The 20,137-nt window shown below is 49.5% G+C and overlaps 1 protein-coding gene across 1 annotated transcript; it reads right to left on the reverse strand.

Moving 5' to 3' along the window:
• Positions 1-289: 289 nt before the first annotated feature.
• Positions 290-20,121, reverse strand: CDC34 (cell division cycle 34, ubiquitin conjugating enzyme). Its single transcript, XM_083421937.1, has 5 exons — positions 19,710-20,121; positions 5,867-5,953; positions 4,722-4,819; positions 3,294-3,428; positions 290-1,626 (listed from the first exon to the last, which is right to left on the reverse strand). Exons 1-5 carry the CDS (start codon positions 19,884-19,886, stop codon positions 1,416-1,418), a joined length of 708 nt encoding a protein of 235 aa, XP_083278063.1. The 5' UTR covers positions 19,887-20,121; the 3' UTR covers positions 290-1,415.
• Positions 20,122-20,137: the final 16 nt, after the last annotated feature.

Consider the following 20,137-nt stretch of genomic DNA (forward strand, 5'->3'; position numbering starts at 1 on the left):
CACCCTTCCCAGAGTCTTGCTGATTCAAACCTCTGTGTGTATTCTTATTAATCAGAGTTCAATCCTTCCTTTACTTTGTGAATGCCTCAACCCACCCCTGCAGAGCTGTTGTTGAGGATCAAAAGCAGCTCCCCAGGTGAAAATGGGCAGACGAATAAATAAAATAAAAATAAACAGAGGTAGGCGAGCGGGTGATTGCTCCACCTACAACTGCGCCCCCTCTTTACACCAGAGTAAAAGACACAAAACCCAGGCTGCGCTGCAGCAACGCTGCCGTCCAACACCACGCTTCCTTTCAAAGTCCATTTTATTAAATAGTTTCAAAAAACTAGGAGAAAAAACAAACTAAAAAAGAAATCGCCCACACCTTGATGCTTAAAAAAAAGATGCCCCCCCGCCCCGCTTTCCCTGATTCCACAAAACCGTCATTTTCAAAATTTCATTTTGCTTTTTTTGCAGAAGGACTGCCACCCCATTCCAGAACGTCCCTCTGTAGGTTTTCAAAACTGCACAGCCACCAAGCAAACTCCAAGAAAGGCCGGGTTGGGGGGGGGGTGAGCACGCAGGTGGATGGGAAAACATCACCTAGCGGGGGGGGGGGGGGGAAGGGGGTGTCAAATGCTACAGGAAGCAGACGGTGTACAAGCGCCACCCAGTGGCGCCAGGTGACATGGCAGGGCCAATCTAAGAGAGGAGACTTTTCGATCTAGACTTAACGTGGCCGATGAGATTGCAAAAATATTATCCTCGCCCCCCCTCCAGCCCATGCAACTAGAGAGCCCTTGCTAAGAATCCCCTCCCCACAAATTAACATGGCCTAATAAAATAAAATAAGCAGGCCCTTCCTCCAAAAGCCCACCCACCCTCAATGCTCCACAAAGGACTCGTCAAAAGGTCCTCACCCCCCCTTTTTTTGCAGTCTTTCTTAACCGGGAGCAGAAGACGCCGCCGGATTAGGCCACGGCTCGGTGTGAACGAACGAACCATCCCCTCTCCCGTCCCTCCCAGCTTCTCCTTTTCTTAAAAAACAAACAAACCGACGACACACACGCGCACACAAAAAAACCACGCACAGCATTTTAAGCCAAATTGTAGATTTGCCAACCCGCCCTGCACACAGGCAACCCACCCCACCCCACCCCCATTTCCAGCAGAAGCAGTGTCTCCCTTTTGAGGTAGAGTTTTTTTTTCCGTCTCGCGTCTCAGGGCCAGAGAGGGTTTTTTTTTTTTGCTTTGTTTCCGAGTCTCGGCCGGGTGGCGTCCTGGGTTCAAGTAAAAGTGTCACAGATTTATTGCTACTAACGGGAGCAGCAGCAGCAGGAGGAGGCAGCGGTGGAGGGAAGGGGGCAGAGAGGGGGCGCGGAGAAAAAGAGGGGGCTGGTGAGAGTGGCGGGGGGGGGGGGAGCTGTCCCTCGTCAAGACTCCTCGTTGCCGGAATCGTCTTCGTCGCCGTAGCAGCTGTTGACCTCGTCGTCCATCTCGTCGTCTTCGTAATAGTCGTCGTAGAAGAGGTCCGAGCCCTCGTCCGGCGCTGGAGTCTTGGTCTTGACGCAGTACTCCGCCAGCGTCATCGGAACCTTGACTTGGTCGCGCTCCGCATCCACCTTGGTTCCGAGGACTTGCTTCCTAGTTGGGCGATAAAAGACATTCGTTTGCAACAGGGATTCGGACGGCAGAAGAGCGTTAAGGGGGGATCGGTTGCTGGGTCTGTGGGATGTACCATCACCGAAGCAGTCAAATGCAACGTTTCCTAGAGTGGACAGGGGACGCAGGTGGCGCTGTGGGTTAAACCACAGAGCCTAGGGCTTGCCGATTGGAAGGTCGGCGGTTCGAATCCCTGCAATGGGGTGAGCTCCCGTTGCTTGGTTTTCCCAGTAGTGATGTATGGAAGTGAGAGCTGGACCACAAAGAAGGCTGGTCACCGAAGAATGGATGCTTTTGAAGTCTGGTGCTGGAGGAGACTCTTGAGAGTCCCATGGACTGCAAGAAGATCAAACCAATCCATACTTAAGGAAATCAGCCCTGAGTGCTCACTGGAAGGACAGATCCTGAAGCTGAGGCTCCAATACTTTGGCCACCTCATCAGAAGAGAAGACTCCCTGGAAAAGACCCTGATGTTGGGAAAGATGGAGGGCACAAGGAGAAGGGGACGACGGAGGACGAGATGGTGGGACAGTGTTCTTGAAGCTACCAGCATGAGTTTGACCAAACTGCGGGAGGCAGTGGAAGACAGGAGTGCCTGGTATGCTCTGGTCCAGGGGGTCACGAAGAGGCGGACACAACTAAACAGCAACAACCTGTTGCTTGTTCCCTGCTCCTGCCAACCTAGCAGTTTGAAAGCACGTCAAAGTGCAAGTAGATAAACAGGTACTGCACGTTTCTGTGCGCTGCTCTGGTTCGCCAGAAGCGGCTTAGTCCTGCTGGCCACATGACCCAGAAGCTGTATGCCGGCTCCCTCGGCCAATAAAGCGAGATGAGCGCCGCAACCCCAGAGTCGGCCACGACTGGACCTAATGGTCAGGTGTCCCCTTATCTTTAGAGTGGACATACAGGGGAATGTTGCTCCAAAGAGGGAGGACTTCCTGCCATACCTGCCCTGGAGCCTTTTCCCCCTGCTGATCAGGCTGGAGCTTGGAGACCGAAATCATTCTGGGCGTTTTTCAGTAGGTAACTGAGAAAACTGGAGGCTGCCCTCATGAGGGTGACCAGGATAATGAGGGGCCTAGGATGCAGGTGGGGGGCCTCACCCTGGCTCTTACAACATAGGAAGAACCATCTGGATGCGGCCAGTGGCCCATCTAGTTCAGCACCCTCTTTTCACAGTGGCCAACCAGATACAGTGGTGCCCCGCAAGACGAATGCCTCGCAAGACGGAAAACCCGCTAGACAAAAGGGTTTTCCGTTTTGGAGGTGCTTCGCAGGACAAATTTGCTATGGGCTTGCTTCGCAAGACTTAAATGTCTTGCAATTCCTGGGGTTTTTTTTTGCTCCCCACCCCCTTTTTCTAAGGCACTAAGCTGCTAATAGCCTTTTAGCAGCTAATCCGCTAATCCCTTAAGCCTTTAATAGCCGCTAAACCGCTAATAGCGCTAATCTGCTAATGGGCTTGCTTCGCAAGACGAAAAAACTGCTAGACGAAGAGACTCACGGAACGGATTCTTTTCGTCTTGCGAGGCACCACTGTACCTGTGGCCAGTGTTAGAAACTGAGATATGAAAGCGAGGAGCTCAACAGCACCTTAAACCTAGGTTGTGGGTGCAACAATGGTATTTCTAGGGGCTTTTCCCACCAACCTGATGATGTCCGTGTACTCCTGATCCTTGCCTTTGCTCTCTTTCCACTTCCTGTACATCACGGAAGCGTCAACGTTGGCCGGAGAGAATGTGTTGGGTTCGTTGAGCAGCGAGATCACACTGAGGAGAATCGTCCTGCGGGTGGGGAGGGGGAGGAAAAGCAAATGAGAAGGTGAGGGAGGAAGAGGCAGCGGTGTTGCTGCTGCTGAAACGAGTTATAGGAAAGAAGGAGACCTCAATGGCGGATTGTGCCCACCTGATCAGCCGCTGTGAGAAGCAGGATGAGGTGGGGCTTTGGCCCGAGTCAACAGGGCCAGAAATTAGCCCAGCGCATTCTGCTACTAGTGTGGGTCCAGTTGTGACGACGTGGAGATTTCTGGAGTTTAAAAATCTCTGCCTCAGACCATAGTTAATACAGCCATAGCTTGGTTATCGTATGGGACGCGGGTGGCGCTGTGGGTTAAACCAGAGCCTAGGACTTGCTGATCAGAAGGTTGGCGGTTCGAATCCCCGCAACAGGGTGAGCTCCCGTTGCTCGGTCCCTGCTCCTGCCAACCTAGCAGTTCGAAAGCACGTCAAAGTGCAAGTAGATAAATAGGTACCACTCCGGCAGGAAGGTAAACAGCATTTCCGTGTGCTGCTCTGGTTCGCAACACCCTAGTGGTCCCGGGTCCTAAGGAAGTTAGATTGGCTTCAACCAGAGCCAGGGCCTTTTCAACACTGGCCCCGGCCTGGTGGAACGCTCTGTCTCCTGAGACTAGGGCCCTGCAGGATATGATTTCTTTCCGCAGGACCTGTAAGACAGAGGTGTTCCGCCTGGCCTTCGGCTTGGAGCCTGTTTGATTCCCTCCCCCTCTTTCTTTTTCCTTTCTCCTCCTGTGAGGAGGCTACATTTTAATATTTTAATGTTGTATTTTTATCTTGTTTTTAAGTTGTATTCATTCAACTTGTTTTTATTATTGCTTGTTAGCCGCCCTGAGCCTGGCCTTGGCTGGGGAGGGCGGGGTATAAATAAAAATTATTATTATTATTATTATTATTATTATTATTATTATTATTATCAAACGCTTAAATCAGTCACCTCCAGATGTGACTGCTTCACTTTGCCTGTGATGGGAGGGATGGGTAATCTAGAGAGCCAGTGTGGTGTAGTGGTTGAGAGCGGTAGTCTTGTAATCTCGGGAACCGGGTTCGATTCCCCGCTCCTCCACATGCAGCTGCTGGGTGACCTTGGGCCAGTCACACTTCCTTGAAGTCTCTCAGCCCCACTCACCTCACAGAGTGTTTGTTGTGGGGGAGGAAGGGAAAGGAGAATGTGAGCCGCTTTGAGACTCCTTAAAGGGAGTGAAAGGCGGGATATCAAATCCAAACTCCTCTTCTTCTTACGACGACAGACTAGCGACAGCGTAACTGCAGCTCAAGCCTCACCTCACGTTCTGCGTGGGATTCCATCTTTCCGAAGGAAGCTCTCCACTCTGCGGGTCATCCACCGGAGGGTGTAAAATGGAAATGCAAACGTCTCCAGTCTGAAAGATGGAGATAACATTATTTTTTCCATGTACGAGACGACCCCTATTTTTCTGAACTCCGAATTAAGAAATTGATATTTTAAACATCGAAACTCTTGAGCTTTTTTTTGAAGAAAGTTGGCCAAAGTTGCTTGCAGAAGTCCAAAGGTACAGTGGTACCTCTAGTTGCGGACTTAATCCATTTCGGGGTGCCGGTCGCACCCCGAAAAGTCCGCAACTAGAGCGCCTCTTCCGTGCACGAAAATCGCTTCTGTGCATGCGACGAACCCGGAAGTAAACACTTCCGGGCTTGCTGCATTCATAACCTGAAAGTCCGTAAGAAGAGCGGAATGCATCACGAGGTATGACCATAGCTGTCAACTTACAGATTTGAAAATAAGGGACCAGCAGCCTCGAAAATAAGGGATCAGCAGCCAAAATTTTCCGGGCACAGGTATGTTCGACTTCTGAGCCCCTCCGAGCCAAAGGCAGAAAGCCCAGCCAGCAGCCAAACAAAGCCTCAAGCGGTGGTTCCCACAGCGCAGCAACCCGGCAAAGGGGATGCAGCAAGGAAAACCTCCGTCACCTCTCCGCTGGGAAGTGCTGAGCAAAGGCGAGTCCCCAGGCAACGCGGCCGATTTGATTGGCACAAGGCATGCAAGCTCCACCCCGCCAGTCATTCTTAGACTCCTTATTGGGTGAGCAACGCAGCCAAGCAACACAGCTGGAGCCTCCCTCCTCCCTGGCCGGCAGGGAGGGAGGGAGAGGAGCTGCTTCCTTTGAAACCCGGGAAATTTAAGGGACATCATCAATAAGGGACAGCAGCGGGACATGGCGCTGTGATGAGGGAGTTTCCTGCCAAATAAGGGACGGTTGACAGCTATGGGTGTGACTGTATAAGATGACCCCTAAAGCAAATAAATACATAAATAAATAAATCTTCTGATATGTGGAAAAATAGTCTGTGTGTTTGTGTGTGTCCGTTGGGGGTGGGCAGACGGAGTCTTTTGCCCACATTCCAGGGCATCCCAGCTCGACGGCCATGCCCCACGTGTGCCACCATACCTCATATATGTTGGGATGCCACATTTTGGTCAGGAAACGGAAGGTGGGTGGCGAATAAGGGTAGTCGATAGGGAACCGGAGACGAGCCTGCGGAGAACAGAGAACGGGAGAGGAGTCAGGGGTTGGGGAAGCAGCAATGAACAAGTACCGTATTTTTCGCTCTATAAGACGCACCAGACCACAAGACTCACCTAGTTTTTGGAGGAGGAAAACAAGAAAAAAAAATATTCTGAATCTCAGAAGCCAGAACAGCAAGAGGGATCGCTGCGCAGTGAAAGCAGCAATCCCTCTTGCTGTTCTGGCTTCTGGGATAGCTGCGCAGCCTGCATTCGCTCCATAAGACGCACACACATTTCCCCTTACTTTTCAGGAGGGAAAAAGTGAGTCTTATAGAGCAAAAAATACGGTAGGTTAGAATTGCAAGTGGCCTGCCCTGCGCCCAACTGCACCGGTTGCCAATGGGTCCAATTCAAAGCGCTGGCACACATTCTACTCATGTAAAAGCACCAGGCAGGCCACACAAATAACCCAGAGGTGCATTTTATATACAGTGGTAGCTCAGGTTAAGTATTTAATTCGTTCTGGAGGTCCATTCTTAACCTGAAACTGTTCTTAACCTGAAGCACCACTTTAGCTAATGGGGCCTCCTGCTGCCGCCGTGCTGCCGGAGCACGATTTCTGTTCTCATCCTGAAGCAAGGTTCTTAACCCAAGGTACTATTTCTGGGTTAGCAGAGTCTGTAACCTGAAGCGTATGAAGCATATGTAACCCAAGGTACCATTGTAAAAGGACACTCTGATTAAAACACGCTGATTCCTGGGCCGTTTGCAGGCCAGATTTAGAAGGCGATTTGGCCAGATCCGGCCCTTGGGCCTTAGCTTGCCTACCCATGCTCTACACCGTCACAACTGGACGCTGCAACCAAGTGCAAACGAATGTGAAATTCAGCACATAATCGTGCCAAAGGTTTCCAGGTCCTTGCCTGAGAGTCTCCAGGAACAACCCAGTTCCCCCAGAGGAGTAACGCCGCTGCCCGGTGCGCTTGCGAACATTCCGTGACATCACAGCAACTCAGCCAATGGCTGGGGAAGGCTCCCGGACGTGTGGCACCTCCCAGACCCAAGACCTGTCCCTTCCTCTCATAGGCAGTCCCATTGTGTGCACAGCTGAGTCACGCACGGCAACCATCGGCACGGGCCACCCCGGCATTTGGAGGTTTTGAGCCTCGCCCAGGTTTGCCTCGCCCAGGACAGAGCATGCAACCTGCCTGGGCTCGTCAGGATCTCTTTCCCTGCGCTAAACAAGAGCCGCCTCTGGGCAACCAATCTTTTGCTGGTTTGCAGAAAGAGACAAGAGAGAGCACATGCTGGGGGTTCCCCCTCTCATGCCATAAAACCGCTGAGCTGCAGAATGTTGCCAGACACAAATAGGAGAAGTCAGAGGGCCCGGGAGGCCGTGGTTCAAATCCCCGCTCGGCCACGAAGCTCTTGGGCCAATCGTGGCCTCCCAGCTCAGCCAACCTCGCAGGGTTGTTGTGAGGCTAAAAATCGAGGCGAGCCGTGCATAGCTCCTTGGAGCATGGGAAGGCAAACTAAGGCCCGGATCCAGACCAATTGGCTTCTAAATCCGGCCGCGGATGGACCGGGAATCTGCGTATTTTTACATGAGTAGAATGTGTCCTTTTATTTAAAAGGCACCTCTGGGTTATTTATTATTATTATTATTATTATTATTATTATTATTATTATTATTATTAATACCCTGCCCATCTGGCTGGGCTTCCCCAGCCACTCTGGGTGGCTTCCAACAAAATATTAAAATACAATAGTCCATCAAACATTCGGGAATCTGCGTATTTTTACATGAGTAGAATGTGTCCTTTTATTTAAAAGGCACCTCTGGGTTATTATTATATAATAATAATAATAATAATAATAATAATAATAATAATAATAATAATAATATTTATACCCTGCCCATCTGGCTGGGCTTCCCCAGCCACTCTGGGCGGCTTCCAACAAAATATTAAAATACAATAGTCCATCAAACATTTAAAGCTTCCCTAAACATGGCTGCTTTCAGATGTCTTCTAAAAGTCTGGTAGTTGTTGTTTTTCTCTTTTACATCTAACAGGAGGGCATTCCACAGGGCAGGTGCCACCACCGAGAAGGCCTGAATCCGACCTCCGGAACCAATTAAGTTCTTAACCCGAGGTACCACTGTACATGAAAAAATGTGTTAAGTCCTTCCTTTGATCTGTCCTAAATTCCCCAGGTGGCGCTGTGGGTAAAAGCCTCAGCGCCTAGGGCTTGCTGATCAAAAGGTCGGCGGTTCGAATCCCTGCGGCGGGGTGCGCTCCCGCTGTTCGGTCCCAGCGCCTGCCAACCTAGCAGTTCGAAAGCACCCCTGGGTGCAAGTAGATAAATAGGGACCGCTTACTAGCGGGAAGGTAAACGGCGTTTGCGTGTGCGGCTCTGGCTCGCCAGAGCAGCGATGTCACGCTGGCCACGTGACCCGGAAGTGTCTATGGACAACGCTGGCCCTTGGCCTCTTTAAGTGAGATGGGCGCACAACCCTAGAGTCTGTCAGGACTGGCCCGTACGGGCAGGGGTACCTTTACCTTACCTAAATTCCCCAGCATTCAGCTTCACTGAATGTCCACACTTTCTAGTGTTATGGCGAGGAACAACTTTCTCTTCTGGCTTTCCCCAATGTCATGCATCGCTTTAGAAACCTCTTTCTCGCTTTTCAAAAGTCCCAAGTGCTGCAACCTTTACCATAGGGAAGGTATGTTTCGTCACCAGACCTGGAGCGTTCCCTCTGGGGGAAGGGAGGCCGATAGAACAGCCTCCATCCGAAAAACCCGGTGCCTCTCCCAGAACAAAAGGTGTTATTCTGCTAACCTTCGCCTCTGTTTGATTTTTGTCTGCGTGGCTTTCGCCCGCATTGTTCTGGGCAGGGGGTCATGTGACACAGCAAGCGACCAATGGGATTCCACCTGAACTACAAAGCTGAGTATCTTTTATTTATCTCATTCCAGCAATGGTGGAACTCATTCAAAGTACAGATGGGTGAACCTACCCATTTTTGTTTAAGTCAGCAATGTCTGGACAACACAATGATCATAAGGGTAAAGGTAAAGGGGACCCCTGACCGTTAGGTCCAGTCGTGGCCGACTCTGGGGTTGCGGTGCTCATCTCGCTTATTTGGCCGAGGGAGCCGGTGTACAGCTTCCGGGTATGTGGCCAGCAGGACTGAGCCGCTTCTGGCGAACCAGAGCAGCGCACGGAAACGCCGTTTACCTTCCCGCCGGAGTGGTACCTATTTATCTACTTGCACTTTGATGTGCTTTCGAACTGCTAGGTTGGCAGGAGCAGGGACCGAGCAACGGGAGCTCACTCCGTTGTGGGGATTCGAACCGCCGACCTTCTGATTGGCAAGCCGACCTTCTGATAGGCTCTGTGGTTTAACCCACAGCGCTACTTGTGTCCCTATGTCGTATGGTAGCATGTAAATAACTTTGCTAAAAGGTAAAGGTAAAGGTACCCCTGCCCGTACGGGCCAGTCTTGACAGACTCTAGGGTTGTGCGCCCATCTCACTCAAAGAGGCCGGGGCCAGCGCTGTCCACAGACACTTCCGGGTCACGTGGCCAGCGTGACATCGCTGCTCTGGCAAGTCAGAGCCGCACACGGAAACGCCGTTCACCTTCCCGCTAGTAAGCGGTCCCTATTTATCTACTTGCCCCCGGGGGTGCTTTCGAACTGCTAGGTTGGCAGGCGCTGGGACCGAGCAACGGGAGCGCACCCCACCGCGGGAATTCGAACTGCCGACCTTTCGATCGGCAAGCCCTAGGCACTGAGGCTTTAACCCACAGCGCCACCCGCGTCCCTAAATAACTTTGCTAGGAACTCTTAAACAGAGGATTACGGCATGCGAGGATTCCTGGAAGGAAGCCATGCAAAACTTCAACAGGCTTTCTTCTGAGCTGGCGGGCATAGGACTGAAACTCATGTTATAGCTAGTGTTGCTTGATATTATCATCTACGCGACAAAACAAGAGACGTCATCCCCATCTGCTGGTGTCATCTGATGGCGAGCCCTAGGGCTTGGGTTTTAGGAGATCTGCCAAGATACAAGAACACCCAACTACCTGATCTCAGCCAACTCCCTATCTGAGTCAGGCAGGTTTGTCAGGGAAGAGGCAAGAAAGGGCAGATGGGGAGGAACCTCAAAGTTGCAAAACAGGCTCATAAACCGACCCGAAGTAGCTTCCTGGGCCAAAACTGGCTCAGAGGAAGCGGCTCGTTTGTTTATTTCCTGTGGATCCCGATGACCTACTAAACGTACACCCAGGAAGAAGCCTCTGCCCAATTTTCGGCAAGGGGTGAATTAAAGGTAAAGGGACCCCTGACCATTAGGTCCAGTCGTGACCGACTCTGGGGTTGCAGCGCCCATCTTGCTTTATTGGTCAAGGGAGCCGGCGTACAGCTTCCGGGTCATGTGGCCAGCAGGACTAAGCCGCTTCTGGCGAACCAGAGCAGAACACGGAAACGCTGTTTGCCTTCCCGCCGGAGGAGTACCTATTTATCTACTTGCACTGGTGTGCTTTCGAACTGCTAGGTTGGCAGGAGGTAGGACTGAGCAACGGGAGCTCACCCTATCATTGCGGGGAATCGAACCGCCGACCTTCTGATCGGCAAGTCCTAGGCTCTGTGGTTTAACCCACAGCGCCACCCGAGTCCCTAGGGGTGAATTACTCCAGACCTCATTGCCATGCTGGTGAAAATAAAATGGGAAGACGCGAAAGAATTGCCCAAGTCAGTTACTACTTGGAATATTTCCATTATTACTGGGAAGAACGGTTCCACAAGTTTGTACCTTTTGAGGGAAAGAGAAGATCAGGGGATTGGAGGAAATTTTTTATTTATTTATTAGATGTATATACACCCTTCATCATAAGGTCCCAGAGCAGTTCGCAGAATAAATACAGGATAAAAAGAATAACACACAGACACCCTTCCCACAGACACATTTAGAAGGCTGTAGAACAGTGTTTCCAGATGTTTTTGGACTACAACTCCCATCATCCCTAGCTAGCAGGGCCAGTGGTCAGGGATGATGGGAACTGTGGTTCAAATACAGGAGACCCAAGGAAATGGGGAAATAGTATTCTTTGAATACTTGGAATGAGATAAACACTAAAACCCCTGGTTTTACTGAGAAGTGCAGAGACGGACTAGAACAACAATGTCAAAGACTAAGAGAAGTCCAGCTTTTGCAGCAAATCAGTGTGCTTTAAAAACGTATCTAAAATATGCTGAACAATCTGTTAAATGCCACAGGGGGAAAAATGCCACAAAACAAGAGAAAGAAGCTGAGTGTTTCTTTGACCTATACCAGGGGGCCCACCCGCGTTCCCATGGGTTAAACCACTGAGCCTCTTGGGATGGTTAGGGATTCGAATCCCCGCAATGACGGGGTGAGCTCCCGTTGCTCGGTCCCTGCTCCTGACAACCTAGCAGTTCGAAAGCACGTCAAAGTGCAAGTAGAGAAATAGGTACCGCTCCGGCGGGAAGGTCAACGGCGTTTCCATGCGCTGCTCTGGTTCGCCAGAAGCGGCTTAGTCCTGCTGGCCACATGACCCGGAAGCTGTACGCCGGCTCCCTCAGCCAGTAAAGCGAGATGAGCGCCGCAACCCCAGAGTCGGCCACTACTGGAACTAACGGTCAGGGGTCCCTTTACCTTTACCTTATACCAGGGTGCCCAAACTGTTTTCAAATAGGGCCAGATTTGATGTTGACCTTTTTTTTCAGGATTGAAGTTGTTGAACTTTTTTTACATTTTTTTTTGGGTGGGGGGGATTTTACCCAAGGAAATAAATTGCCACAGGGGCCAAATTAGGCCCCCCCTCCCCGGCTTACATTCCTTTATTATTCTTTTTTCCTGCAGGACCTTTAGGAGTTTTGCACTGAGCTATTTATGAGTAAACCTGTGCACATGGGACAAGCAATCCCGTTTGGTAGGAGTTTTCTAGTAAGTTTTTATGCAAAAGACGTTGATGAGGGAATGGAGAAAATCAGGGTTTTATAAATATGTGGCTTTGTAGAATCTTTCTAAAACGAGTTCTAAGCAGTGTTTATTACCGTATTTTTCGCTCTATAAGACGCACCAGACAACAAGATGCACCTAGTTTTTGGAGGAGGAAAACAAGGGAAAAAATATTCTGAATCTCAGAAGCCAGAACAGCAAGAGGGATCGCTGCGCAGCGAAAGCAGCGATCCCTCTTGCTGTTCTGGCTTCTGGGATAGCTGCGCAGCCTGCATTCGCTCCATAAGACGCACACACATTTCCTCTTACTTTTTAGGAGGGGAAAAGCGAGTCTTATAGAGCAAAAAATACGGTAATTCTTGCCTTCTCTTTTTTTCCTGTAGAAAAGGCCCCTGAGTAAGGCCTTTAGGGGGTGAATCATGCTGGGACACTAACAAAAAGCAATGACTCTTCAGGAACTGTGAAACGGATCTCCATTTTTGGCATTGGCATGGGATACTTCCTGTTATATACCTATTATTTAGGTCACCTTGGAAGGCGAGAAAACCGGGCTTCGCAACACACCCTTGAGCACCCCAGGGACTGCTTATTCTTAGAATCTGAAATACTCAGAATAGGAATTCACAGAAACATACCGTGTTTTTTGCTCTATAAGACTCACTTTTTCCCTCCTAAAAAGTAAGGGGAAATGTGTGTGCGTCTTACGGAGCGAATGCAGGCTGCGCAGCTATCCCAGAAGCCAGAACAGCAAGAGGGATTGCTGCTTTCGTTGCGCAGCGATCCCTCTTGCTGTTCTGGCTTCTGAGATTCAGAATATTTTTTTTCTTGTTTTCCTCCTCCAAAAACTAGGTGCGTCTTGTGGTCTGGTGCGTCTTATAGAGCAAAAAATACGGTACCTGGCAGGGATCCATGCCCTAGATTGGCAGCCCCAAAGTTTGTTTACCTCTATACTGGCACACTTTATAGTTCCTACACTTAATATATTTCCCATCTGGATATTCACTTTACAGCATGTGGCTATTTACAACACTGTTCATATTTAGACATTTCTATATTTACCTTTACTTTTTTATATTTACCTTTCCCGCCCCGACTTGACCACAGTGATCCATGCGATGGTCACCTCCAGGCTTGACTAGTGTAATTCGCTCTACGCGGGGCTGCCCTTGAAGCTGTCCCAGAAACTCCAGCGGGTGCAGAATGCTGCAGCGAGGCTCCTCACGGGGTCTCTGCCATGGGAGCATATTCACCCAGTGCTTTTCAAGCTGCACTGGCTCCCGGTGGAGTACAGGGTCAGATTTAAGGTGCTGGTTTTGACCTTTAAAGCCCTTCATGGCCTAGGACCCTTGTACCTACAGGACCGCCTCTCCTGGTATGCCCCACGGAGAGCCTCAAGGTCCATAAATAACAACACCCTAGTGGTCCCGGGCCCTAAGGAAGTTAGATTAGCCTCAACCAGAGCCAGGGCCTTCTCAGCACTGGCTCCGGCCTGGTGGAATGCTCTGTCTCTTGAGACCAGGGCCCTGCGGGATCTGATCTCTTTCCACAGGGTCTGTAAGACAGAGTTGTTCCACCTGGCCTTTGGCTCAGAATCAGTTTGATTCCCTCCCCCTCTTTCTTTTTGCTTTCGCCTCCTATGAAGAGATTGCTCCCTAATTGTTTTAATGTTGTATCTTAATCTTTTAAATTGTATTTTAATCAACTTGCCTTGGCTGGGGAAGGCGGGGTATAAATTTATTATTATTATTATTATTATTATTATTATTATTATTATTATTACTGTTTACCGTTCTACTTACATATTTCAATGGGCATTCAATACTGGTTAAGCAACTAGCTCTGCTTCCCTGAGGTTGTTGCCTCTGTTGTCTTTTTTAAAGAAAAAAATAAAACGGTTGGTGCTTTTGCTGCGAAATCGCTTTGAGGTGGTTCGTGAGAAGGGGCTCGAAAACGGAACAAAATAATAAAATAAAATAAAACCGATTCTGCTCCTTTGTTGTTTTTAATGGCGAGGGTTAATGTTTGTTTATTTTTAATGAATATTTTCGTACACTGCCTGGAAGGCTCACAGGGTGGGAAAACAGCCTAGATGTTTTAATCATGTGCATAAAATAGATCTCCTATTTATGCAATGAAATCTGTACTTACGTGCTTCCTGTCTGGATATTTACGTGCCTATTCATTTATGGGGATAACCGCCACTCCTGTTTATCTATGTCTACACCTAGTTCAAGAGACATCACCTTGTCCGCATAGTTAAAGCTATGGTTTTCCCAGTAGTGATGTATGGAAGTGAGAGCTGGACCATAAAGAAGGCTGATCGCCGAAGAACGGATGCTTTTGAATTCTGGTGCTGGAGGAGACTCTTGAGAGTCCCATGGACTGCAAGAAGATCAAACCGATCCATTTTGAAGGAAATCAGCCCTGAGTGCTCACTGGAAGGACAGATCCTGAAGCTGAGGCTCCAAGACTCATGAGAAGAGAAGACTCCCTGGAGAAGACCCTGATGTTGGGAAAGATGGAGGGCACAAGGAGAAGGGGACGGCAGAGGATGAGATGGTGGGACAGTGTTCTCGAAGCTACCAGCATGAGTTTGACCAAACTGCGGGAGGCAGTGGAAGACAGGAGGACCTGGCATGCTCTGGTCCAGGGGGTCACGAAAAGTCGGACACGACTAAACAACAACAATACCTAGTTCAGTGTCCCAGGAAGAAGCGTGTTTCTGAATGCCACTTGCTGGGAAAGGAGATTCTGACTAAAGACCAGGAAGAAATCTCTATTGTTAAAAGCTGGAACATTAGTGGACTCTCTCTCGTTGGGAGTTTTTAAAGCAGAATCCTGCATTGCAGAGGGGTCAGACTAGATGAACCGCAGGGTCCCTTCCAACTACAATTCTATGAATCAAAAGCGGGTAGAGTTAATGTTGCACTCAGGTCCTGCTTGGGGGGGTCTGGACGGCCAATATGAGGACAGGAAGCTGGACTAAAAAGGGCCAAAATTTTCTGATCCTGGAAACCTCTTCTTACAAACTTTGTTTTTACTTCTATGTACCTATAGAGCCAGGGACGCGGGTGGTGCTGTGGGTTAAACCACGGAACCTAGGACTTGCCAATCAGAAGGTCGGCGGTTCGAATCCCCGCAATGACGGGGTGAGCTCCCGTTGCCCAGTCCCTGCTCCTGCCAACCTAGCTGTTCAAAACCACGTCAAAGTGCAAGTAGATAAATAGGTACCCCCCCGGCGGGAAGGTAAAGGAAGGAAGTCAACCAACAATGATAACAAAAATGGGATTATAATAGTTAAGATAAATGTTTTTTTTATATTGTAATGTTTTTTCTTTTTTCTTTGTCTGTTGTTATATTTGTTATCAGATTGGAAAATCAATAAAAAAAATTGGGGGGGGGGGAGAGTGTTGCTGACCTCCCCACCCCTGCCCCAAATGTTGACTAGATATTCTGTTTTGGCATCCAAAATCCAGATCCTAGGAGCCATTTGGCTCCTAGCTTTTCTAACACTGCTTGGACACTGAGGTCCACTCCCCCCAGGGTCTTCTGGTGGTTTCCACACTGAGAGTTTGCAAGGAACCAGGCGTAGGGCCTTCTTGGTGGTTGCGCCAGCCCTATGGAATGTCCTTCCATCAAATGTCAAACAGATAAGCGCAACTATACAACATTCAGAAGACATCTGAAAGCAGCCCTGGATAGGGAAGTTTTTAACGTTTGCTGTTTTATTATGTTTTTATATTGTGCTGAAGCTGCCCAGAATGGCTGGGGCCACCCAGGCAGATGAGTCAAGGCGGGTCGGTAAATAATTATTACTACCTGCACTTTCCGGAAACAATTAAATACCTTTTTGTTTTAACAGGCTTTTCTAGCTGGGTGAAAAGGCCTCTGACATTTGTGTAGTTTTCAAACCTGTGGCTACTGGCTGTTGTTGTTTTTTGTTTACTGTTTTTAAAGCTATTTTTAGTCGTCTTTATGGCATGCCTGTGAATCGCCTTGATGCGCATGTAAAAGCAAATTTATAAATAACAGCAATAAAATACACTTGCAGTGCAATGTCATGCATAGGTAAAGGTAAAGGTACCCCTGCCCGTACGGGCCAGTCTTGACAGACTCTAGGGTTGTGCGCCCATCTCACTCAAAGAGGCCGGGGGCCAGCGCTGTCCGGAGACACTTCCGGGTCACGTGGCCAGCGTGACATCGCTGCTCTGGCGAGCCAGCGCAGCACACGGAAACGCCGTTTACCTTCCCGCCAGTAAGTGGTCCCTATTTATCTACTTGCACCCGGGGGTGCTTTCGAACTGCTAGGTTGGCAGGCGCTGGGACCAAGCAACGGGAGCACACCCCGCCGTGGGGATTCGAACCGCCGACCTTTCGATTGGCAAGCCCTAGGTGCTGAGGCTTTTACCCACAGCGCCACCCGCGTCCCTAATGTCATGCATACCTACTCGGAAATAAGACTTATCAAGCATTTCCGTTTAGTGTACACACATTGGAATGATTTGCATATATTTATAAGGTTGTAGCTGGAGGCGTGGGAATCATATGCAGAGTCGACCCAGTAAAATGATGCTAACCCTGAATTAAGTTCATCATGACTTAACCTGATTTCAGTGAGTATACACCAAGGTGGCTTCAGCCAGATGCAGGCTCACTGAAATTAATCGAGCTAAATTAGCCGTGCTTGTTAATTTCAATAGCTTTGACTAATGTTGGATACAACCCCCAGTTAGTATTACATGGAGAGTCACACTCTCGAGTCAGTTCATCGCGGCTAACTCGAGACCATTCATTTCAGCAGGTCTACTCTTGAGAACGACCCGGCCATATTAAGTTTAATGGTTCTACTCAACAGCATGACTATACCCTTAAAATTGTCATCCTATTAAGTCCTACCCCAAGCAGACCCAATTAACTTCAGCCAATTATTTTCAAATGGTCTCCTCCAAGTGTAGTCTTGTTGGACAAAACCCTATGTTTAGACTTTATTCAGAGCTTCACTTGTAAATTTTAATAAGGAAAGGTTACAACATCCGATTTATTTACTTTTCAAGTTTAGGAAGAAGGTGAGCAAGAGGAGAGATGACTCAAGATTGTAAAAAAATTTGCATGGCATGGAGGAAGTAGACAGATATTTTTTCCCCTCCTCCTAATGCTAGAACTCCAACGAAACTGAACAGTTGGAAGATTCAGGACAGATAATAATAATAATAATAATAATAATAATAATAATAATAATTATTTGTACCCTGCCCATCTGGCTGGGCCTCCCCAGCCACTCTGGGCGGCTTCCAACAAAGATTAAAAAATACATTAAAATGGCACACATTAAAAACTTCCCTGAACAGGGCAACAGATATAGTTGCCCACATTTTGGCTTCATTTATAAAGTAAGGATCAAAAGGATAGTATAACATTATTAACAGCAGCAATGGAAAGCTCATCAGTCATGAATACAGTCATGTTCAGATCTTATCTGCAATATTCGGATCTTCAAAAATCTGTACACTTACTTCAAGCCAAACCTTTATTATGAAAACGTAAACTCAGGAGGGGAAAAAACATTTTAGAACTCCTACTTACTTATAAAGGTAAAGGGACCCCTGACCATTAGGTCCAGTTGTGACAGACTCTGGGGTTGCAGCGCTCATCTCGCTTTACTGGCCGAGGGAGCCGGTGTACAGCTTCCGGGTGATGTGGCCAGCAGGACTAAGCCACTTCTGGAGAACCAGAGCAGCGCACGGAAACGCCGTTTACCTTCCCGCCGGAGCGGTACCTATTGATCTACTTGCCCTTTGAGGTGCTTTCGAACTGCTAGGTGGGCAGGAGCAGGGACCGAGCAACGGGAGCTCACCCCGTCATTGCGGGGATTCGAACCGCCAACCTTCTGATCAGCAAGTCCTAGGCTTTGTGGTTTAACCCACAGCGCCACCCGCGTCCCACTTACTTATAAGTAGGACTTATTCACCCACCAGATAGTAAACCCATGGAACTCGCTCCTGCGGAAGACAGTGGTGGCCGCAGACTTGGAGGGTTTTAAAAGAGGACTGGACAAATTCATAGAGGAATTACAATGCCTCATGGCTATGCTCTACTTCTGCAGTCTGAACGCCGCTTGTTGGGAACTGCAAGTGTTTCTGTTGTGTTTTGGTCTTCCCAAAACGGTCACCTGGTTGCTCATTGTAAAAACAGGATGCTTAAATTAGATGGGACATTAGCTCCTCTAAGTCACGCCATTCTTCTGTTGCTCATAATTCTGATTTCCATGGCTCCCCGCTCTGAACATGACTAACACTGGACAGAACTCTTAGGTTAGAGATAATTTTAAGACCATTGTTTTCAAAGGGCTTAGTATAATGTAGGTTGGATAGCGCCTTAAGCTATTTACTGGCTTCGTTTTAAACGGAGGAGGGGAGAGAAAGGAAAAGAAGTTTATTCTCTTGTTACAAGGATAGAAATGATTCCCTCTTGCCCCTGTTTCAAGGCAAAGGGTCGTATCACTCCGGGTCCTACTTCAGAGTAGAATCACAGTCACGGGAATGGGGGTGGATCCTGAAAACACACACCTCAGCGTAAAGAGGGGTGTCATGTGTCCAGAAACCTGTCTAAACTCCAGCAACGTCCATTAACCACAATGACTTCACTCTGGGTAAATATTGTCTTACTCCAAAACAGGCCCACTGAAGTCAGTGGACCCAAGTCACCCTTGTTGTTTAATTTCAATGGGTCTACTCTGGAGTAGAACTAACACTGAGTACGACTTCTCCGTCACAGCAGACTAGCTGAAGTCCATGGGCCCCAAGGCAACCACATCCTTTTACCTTCAATGGGTCTCCTCTGGTGTAGGACGAACACTGGCTAAAACCCGCCCCGCTTTAGGGCAGACCCAGTTGAGGACAGTGGTCCCAATTTAGCCACAACCGCAATGGGAACATGAAGGCAAAACTCAATACTCCAGAGTAGCCCACCAAGCCATGCCCACTCATTACTCTGGAGTAGGGTTACAAATCATCCTGCTCCAGAGTGGAACCACTGAAATCAAGGCACACATGCCAGCCATATCCTTTTCCTTTCAGTGGGTCTCCTCTGGAGTAAAACTCGCCCTGCTTCAGAATAGACACTCTTGGCGGCCAAAGGACGCAAATCAGCCACATCCTTCTGCTTTCAGTGGGTCTCCTCTGGAGTAACACTCACCCTGCTTTAGAGCAGAAACTCTTGGAAGCCAAAGGACCCAAATCAGCCATGTCCTTTTAGTTTAAAGTGGGTTTCCTCTAGAGCAGGATTAACACTTGCCCTGCTTTAGAGTAGACACACTTTGAAGCCAAAGGACCCAACCCAGCCACTTCCTTCTATTTTCAGTGGGACTCCTCTGGAGTAAAACCCGCCCTGCCCCAAAGCAGACCCTCTTGGAGACCAAAGGACCCAACCCAGCCACTTCCTTCTACTTTCAGTGGGTCTCCTCTGGAGTAAAACTCGCCCTGCCTCAAAGACGACCCTCTTGGCGGCCAAAGGACCCAACCCAGCCACTTCCTTCTACTTTCAGTGGGTCTCCTCTGGAGTAAAACTCGCCCTGCCTCAAAGAAGACCCTCTTGGCGGCCAAAGGACCCAAACCAGCCACTTCCTTCTACTTTCAGTGGGTCTCCTCTGGAGTAAAACTCGCCCTGCCTCAAAGAAGACCCTCTTGGAGGCCAAAGGACCCAACCCAGCCACTTCCTTCTACTTTCAGTGGGTCTCCTCTGGAGTAGGGCCCAACCCCCGTGTGTGTTTCCACCCCCGACCCCCCGCCGTCTCACCTTGAAGTAGCCCCCCTCGTAGTGGGTGTTGGGGGGCCCGAAGATGGCCACCTCCCAGTTGTAGAGGTCCCCCTCGTCCACCAGGCTGACGCGGAAACCCTCCACGGGCTCCTCCTGGAGCCCCTTCAGCTCCAGCAGCAGCGCCTTCTGCGAGCTGGGCACGGACGGCCGCGCCATGGTCGGAGGGAACGGGTAGGCCTCGGGTGAAGCCGGGGGCTCGCGTGAGCGGCGAGGCCGGGGGAGAGGAGGAGCGTGGCGGGGAGGGGGGGGGAAAGGGCGGCGGGCGGAGGGAAGGCGCGCGCGCGGAGGGAGAAGGCCGCTGCGGACCCGAAAGAGCGCCGCGGAGGGGCTCGAGCCACTGGAACGGCGTCGGCGACGACAACAACAGAGAGCGCGCGCGCGGGGCCGCTTGGGAGGCGTAGTTCCTC

Source organism: Podarcis tiliguerta (genome assembly GCF_965153285.1).
Source record: "Podarcis tiliguerta genome assembly, chromosome: 18".
Classification (NCBI taxonomy): domain Eukaryota; kingdom Metazoa; phylum Chordata; class Lepidosauria; order Squamata; family Lacertidae; genus Podarcis; species Podarcis tiliguerta.